Genomic DNA, 7,289 nt, shown 5'->3' on the forward strand with positions numbered 1-7,289 from the left:
TGTGTATTTTAATTATAATATTTTGGGGTATTTAGAAGGGTGTTACAGAAATCACCTTGGCCGGGTGGACTGGAGTAGCTTTGAATTTCAAGCGAACCAGTATAAAATTTTGTGCTGAACTCTTTTTATTCTGCGTGTGTCTTAGTTCTTAAAAAGTCTTATTTTCCAAAACAATTTAAACCCCCATTTCTTGTTTTTCTCTACCTTCAGATTGTCTCTTGCTGGACAAAGAAATAAGATTATCACCAAGAAACTGACAGCTTCCACTGGTGCTCTTCCTTTCTAGCCTATCTCTAACATAGTTAGCATCACAATAACCTACTGACTTGTATTATGTGTATTTTCTATAAAACAAACCAATATTAGTAGTATCTTTCAGATATATAAAGATTCTCTTAACAACACTTAAATGGGATTCTCTAGGATCTGATTGGAATCTGGAACATAACCATACACTGAAAAGAATATTAGGTCTAGAAAATGTCAAGTATAAGAGAGAATCCATCATACCTCTATATACCTTTTGTTTTACATGTTTGCTTTCATCCTTATCCATAATGCACATTGGATGCGTTGGAGTTTTTGCTGGTTTTCACTTTGACAAATCAAACTTTTTCAGAAGTCCCATTGTGTACTTGCTTCGATGGATGTATGCTCCTTCTGAACATTGGTTGATCAGAATCCCCCCAAAAGAATTTTAATTCTCGTGTCAGACTAATCTCAAATTCTGCATGCATAGACTTGATTTTTTTTTTGCAAAGAGTAGCATTAGAAAAAAAATAATGTCATCAACATAAATTTGCACAACTAAAATATCATTTTTGTATGATTTACAAAATAAAGTAGTATCAACCTTCCTTCTTGTAAAATCATTTTTCAAATATTTTTTTGCTTAGTCTTTTATATCATGCTCTAGGAGTTTGTTTGAGACCATACAAATATTTTTTGAGTTTGTAAATAAAAAATCTGGGTTTATATGACTTTCAAAGTCAGGAGGTTGATGTACATATACTTCTTCAGTAATGTAACAGTTCAGAAATGTACTCTTAACATTCATATGATATATAGTGATATTGTGATTTATAGCAAAAAGAAATAAGGAGACATATATACTCTAACCTTGCCACTAGTGCAAAGGTTTTAGTATATTCAATTCATTCTTGTTGACTATAGCCTTGTGCAACTAGTCTGACTTTGTCCCTTACCATGTCTCCTTGCTCATTCAACTTGTTTTTGAAGACCCGTTTGGTTCCAATAATATGGATTCTTTTGGGTTTTGGCATAAGATCCCATACATCATTTATAGAGAATTGATTCAACTCATCTTGCATAGCGAGAACCTAGCATGTGTCTAGAAGTGCTTTAGCAATGAAGGTAGGTTCTATTAAAGACACCAATCCTATAATCATTTCTTCAAATGGTTTTAATAGGGATCTAGTTCTGATGGATTTTGTTTTATCTCCTAGAATCAATTACTTGGGATGTGAAGATCTTTGCCTTTGTTTTCTCAGAGGCGCTAGTGTGACAACAACTTCTGATTCTGATTGAGCAACTATGTGTTGAGTGTCTTCAGAGTCTTTAACTTCAGATTCCTTGCATTCTGAGTCTGAGTAGCTAATCTCTAGATCTGCAAACTTTTCAACTAGTTTTGACTTGTCAAGGTAAAACTTATCATCAAACTTAACATGAATTGATTCCTCAATAATTCTTATTTCAGTTTTATACACTTTGTAGCCTTTAGAGCGTTCATAGTATCCTAACATGAAACACTTTTGTGCTTTGGAATCAAATTTGTTTAAGTTCTCTTTATTATCAAGAATAAAACAAGAACATCCAAAAGAAGGAAAATATGAAATATTGGATTTTCTATTCTTTCATAATTCATAAGGAGTCTGATCCATAATAGGTTTTATAGAGATCATGTTCTGAACGTAACACATTGTGTTGACTACTTCTTTCCAAAAGTGCTTTGCAACATTAGTTTAATTGATCATGGTTCTACCAATTTCTTGCAATGTGCAATTTTTCCTCTCTATAACTCTATTTTGCTGAGGAGTTATAGGGCAAGAGAAATCACGAGAAATTCCATTTTCATCAAATAATTTTTCAAAATCTTTGTTTTCAAATTTTCCACCATGATCACTTATGACTTTAACAATTTTAAAGTTTTTCTCATTTTGCACTTGGGAGCATAAGGTGGCAAACACAAAATGTGACTCATCCTTGTGTTTAAGAAACTTTACTCAGGTCCACCTGCTGTAGTCATCAACAATGGCTAGGCTATACCTTTTACCATTGACAAAGGCTATTTTCACTGGCCCAAATAAATCAATGTATAAAAATTCTAAAGGCCTAGAGGTTAAAACAACATTTTTAGCTTTAAAAGAAGTTTTTGAAAACTTGCCTTTATGACATGTCTCACAAAGAGCATATAAAGAAAACTTCATATTTGGAAGGCCTCTGACTAAGTTCAGCTTGTTTAGCATTGAGATTCTTCTCATGCTAACATTGCATAACCGTCCATGTCAAGTTCATTGCTCTTCGTCCACAAACAATAGGCATTTAACATTTTGATTTTGCAAACCAGAAAGTTTGACTTTATAAATGTTGTTTTTGCTCTTGCCATTGGAGAGTATATAATCATCCTTCTAACTAACAGTCATGCATGATTTTATATTAAAGATAATATCACAACCATTATCACTTAATTGACTTATGGACAAAAATTTATGCATTAATCCTTTAACTAATAAGACAATATTAATAGAAGGGAGAAAGTCATTACCAATAGTTTCGGAACTAATGATCTCACACTTCTGAATACATCTGAAACCAATGTTGCCTTTAGGCTTAAGTTTCAAATTTTAGACCATATGCCTTTTTCCCGTCATGTGACGTGAGCATCTAGAGTCCAGATATTAAGATTGATGTTTCAACTTGATTGTTAAGGATGTGTGAATATCTGCAACATATATTATTTTATCTTTAGATACCTATATTTCCCTAAATTATTATGGATGTGCATTTTTGTATCAATTTTCGACAAAGATGAAAATATAATTCAATTACGAATTGATATAATATGAAATAAGGTGTATTCATAAATGTATTTCCGAATTTCATTAACAGTTTTGATTTTTCAGAACAGTGTAACATGCCTAAAGATGGAAGAAATAATGCACTTTATTTTTAAAAGTTAACGTAACTAGTAGTTGTTTCATCAACTTAAAAACGTATGAGCATTTTGTAATGACTTGTTGTGTTGCTCTATTATTCCTAACACGATTCCGTAGACAGTAGTCCGTTCAACTCCGGATTAAAAACATTGGTACCAGAAATACTTAAATTTTTATGAATACCATATAAATTCTCAAAACAAGATAGGCATGTTTTAATATTAGCTGTTAATTTGAAACTGAGCTACTTCTATTATATATTCATTAAATTAATTTTAATCAATCTCAACCATTAACTTAAAATTGGACAGTCAAAATCAACTACAGTATCACTTAATTAGATTCTATCAGTTTTATACATTCTATTTACATAAGAGTAATTCAAACATAGTTTCAAAATGGAAAACACAAACCATAGATGTTTTATACAAACTCAATGTACATTGCAAATGTGTTGAAATAAACTCAATCTTCCGTCATATCCCGCATTATAGTATGATACAATCCAATTTTTCATTGTTCCCCTCTATTAAAAAAATGGGGAAAGGAAACACAGCAAAAATTGAAGAGTTTTTGATTTTCAGGTTTGGTGAAATAGTGGCGTTATAGCTTTTTACAGCGTTGTTTTATTCTTGAACAGGTTTAATCTGCGAATCACCACTTGGAGACTGTGGGATCCATGCAGATCCACTAGGCATGTCTCTTGAACTGTATTCGGAGCTATACATATCGAATTCAGACTCATCAAAACTTCCATTAGCCATTCTTTTGAATCTCATAAGGTCTTCATTATACTGTCCAGAATCATAAATTCTGCTCTGACCATATTTCACCCCATTTGATAGATCATATTGTTGATCTCCACTGTCCAAGGCTCTTGCAATCTGATAAAAAAAATCAAGTTATGAATGAATATAATGATAATTGTTGAAACAAGATAGACGCGTCTTAGTATTGTTGTTACCTGAACCATTCGCGGTCGTTTTGGGGCAGAATGACGAACACATGCTGCAGCTGCCTCGATCATTCTAAACATTTCACTGTCGACGTATTGTCGTTGAAGCCTTGAGTCTGCTAGTTCACTAAAATCACCTGTCTTGATTGCACGGAGGAGAAGCGGACGAGCCTGTGAAAACATCATTCAAACCGCTTAGTTAAGTTAACTATGTATGATCAGAATCAATACAACAACAAACAAACCTTATCCGACTAAGTGGGGTCGGCTACATATATCAACTTCTGTCATAATATATAAGACTTGTTTTGGTTCATACATACCCACTCAACCAAACTCTCCTCCCCCACGGGTTGTGTTGCATCAACAGGTTTCCTTCCAGTTATGAGCTCAAGAAGAACAACTCCAAATGAGAAAACATCTGATCTATCCGTTAGTTTTCCACTCGTTGCATACTCTGGAGCCATATAGCTGCGAAATGAAGGTAAATAAACTGAATTAGACTCTTTTAGTTTATCATTTGACATTACGTGATTAAGGCCTTCTCAAATTATGATTTTGTTGTAAAGGTATTTTTTCAAAATCAATAGAAAACATACCCAAAAGTACCCATCACTCTAGTTGATACATGAGTGTTAGCATCATCGGTTAGTCGGGCGAGTCCAAAGTCTGCAACCTGTGTTTCAACAATGATAAATTAGGATCCAGGACTTCAATTTAAATAAGGGACTATGAGAAAGTGAAATCAAAAAGTATATGCATAACATAACATACTTGTGCCTCATAAGCATTATCCAACAGTATATTTGATGACTTAATATCTCTGTGAATGATCTTTGGGTTGCCTAGAAAAATAGAAAAATAAACCTTAGCATTTCATAAAATGCAAAAGTAACTTTCAAATATTCAAATACTAAATTAAAATATGGAACATGAAATAGAGAACGTAACAGTATACTTACATCCTTCGTGTAAATATGCCAGGCCCCTTGCAGCACCGATTGCTATCTTCATCCTTTTGGACCAATCCAAAACATTCCATTCACTTTCTGAGAAAAGAGCACACAAAAGACAAACATATTACAAACACTTCAAAAAAAACACATTTCTTAATTTTCCTGAGTTTGGATTCCCTACAGTTGTTTTATAGTGATGCATCCGTAGAAATAGTTAGATTTAGAGAGTTAACAGTTTCTGCCACTGCTGCACCATAAAACATCTGCAGAGGATCCGAGTCAAATTTTCTCAAAGAGAACAATAATGCAAAACTGAAACTCACATTACCATGCACATGTTGATCAAGATTCCCATTAGGAACAAACTCATATATAAGAGCTCTTTGTTGCTCAGATAAACAATAACCAATCAACGATACCAAATGTCGATGATGAACACGACTAATAATATCAACCTCTGCTCTGAACTCCCTCTCTCCTTGACCACTACCGACCTTCAATAACTTAACCGCTCCAACTCTACCATCAGGCATGGAAGCCTTGTAAACACGCCCAAAACCCCCTTCTCCTATCACATTTTCGCTTGAAAACTCATTAGTAATTTCCACAATCTGTTCATAACTAAAAAAAATTTGGCCAGTATTCATTTGTTGTTGTGTTGGGTCTGAAGGAGTTCTCATATGTTGCATTGCAACTAAATGGTTCCTATTACTATAACCAAAACCTGGTGACTCTACATAGTAATGCACATCTGAAAAAAAAAAATTGATTGCACAATTCAACAACATATTATAAAATGAAAATAATAGAAATGCTAAAAACATATTATTTAACAATGCTGATACGCGTACCAATATCATACATACAATCACTTATATTTTTTCAAATTATTATTGAATCTATGTATTGAGGGTAGTGTGTCTATATCTATGCTTCATTGAATTTCAACAAACTCTTTACAATATTGACGATAAATCATGTGAAAAATAATATTTTTTTAGTTTATTACCTCCTTTCATTTGAGATTTCTTGGGGGGTGTCATACCATAGACATTCCATCGTTTCTCTTTCCTTTTTAATACTAGAAAAAGAATGACGGCAATAAACGCGAGAACCAAAACTGCGGCGAGAGTAAAAACAATGTATTGTGCTTGATGAGCATGGGAGGAGGGTTGTTTGGATTGAGATTTGCTTTTGGAAGGAGAAGAGCTTGGTTTTAAATGGGAGCTTGGGGAAATGGGTGGTGATTGCGGCAGCGAAGGATGGGTGCGCAGTGGTGGAGGACTAAATTTGGAAGAGGGGGAAGGTAACGATGGAGCTTGAGGAGATGGAGGAGGGGACTTAGATTGTAATGGAATGGGAGAATTATGGTCGGGCAGTGGTGGTGGTGGTGGTGGTGAAAAGGATGGAGCTGGTGGGGATGATAGTGGTGTGGGAGGGGGTGATGATTTAGAAGGTGGAGGAGGTGAAACTTTTGATGGAGGTGGTGAAGAATCTGGCGGTGGAGCTTCCGGTGGAGTTTGCGCTTGGGGAGGTGGTGGTGATGGAGAAGGTGGTGGAGAAAGAGAGGGTAAAGGTGGTGGTGGAGAATGATGCGGAGGTGATGAAGGCGGAGGCGGAGGCGGAGGTGGAGACTTTGATGGTGCTTTTTCTGGAGGATTTGAGTTAGCAGCTGGTGGTTTAGATGGAGAAGGAGCAGAAACATTTTGAGAAGCTATGTTTTCTGAAATTTGATCAGAAACTTTTTTTCCAGAACCTTCTTCAGAAATTATCTCAATTGGTTTTTCTGTATTAGAAGAAGACGTTCCATTTGACTCCTTACTTTCCTTAGCTATTTCTGAATTCATCAAAAATCTAAACTTGATATATTCTCAGAAATGGCTAGAAAAATGAAAAACCAAAACAAAAGAACGCCAATGACAACCAACAACAATCTTGAATGCTTATCCCATTTGTATAGAAACCGAGGATGTTTTGTTTTATGATCTAATAATCAAATCAGAAAAACAAAGAAAAACAATGTAATGATGTTGTTCTTGTTTTAAAGAATGAAGCTTAGTTCCAAACCCAATGATGAAGTGGCCAGAAAATTGGTTGATTCTGGGTAACAGAATTGCCAGCAGGATGCATCAAGTTGTTAGAGAAAAAAGGAGAGAACTTGTATTCATGTCGGAAATTCGAGGAAGAGAAAATAAAGATAAT

The 7,289-nt window shown here is 34.6% G+C and overlaps 1 protein-coding gene across 1 annotated transcript; it reads right to left on the reverse strand.

The window, feature by feature from the left end:
- Nucleotides 1–3,479: 3,479 nt before the first annotated feature.
- On the reverse strand, nucleotides 3,480–7,289 carry LOC127119319 (proline-rich receptor-like protein kinase PERK13). The gene is made up of 8 exons (XM_051049527.1): nucleotides 6,097–7,289; nucleotides 5,416–5,838; nucleotides 5,094–5,180; nucleotides 4,906–4,976; nucleotides 4,731–4,807; nucleotides 4,455–4,602; nucleotides 4,141–4,302; nucleotides 3,480–4,060 (listed from the first exon to the last, which is right to left on the reverse strand). The coding sequence occupies exons 1-8, from the start codon at nucleotides 6,932–6,934 to the stop codon at nucleotides 3,803–3,805; spliced, it is 2,064 nt and encodes a 687-aa protein (XP_050905484.1). The 5' UTR covers nucleotides 6,935–7,289; the 3' UTR covers nucleotides 3,480–3,802.

Source organism: Lathyrus oleraceus, chromosome 2 (genome assembly GCF_024323335.1).
Source record: "Lathyrus oleraceus cultivar Zhongwan6 chromosome 2, CAAS_Psat_ZW6_1.0, whole genome shotgun sequence".
NCBI classification, from domain to species: Eukaryota; Viridiplantae; Streptophyta; class Magnoliopsida; order Fabales; family Fabaceae; genus Lathyrus; species Lathyrus oleraceus.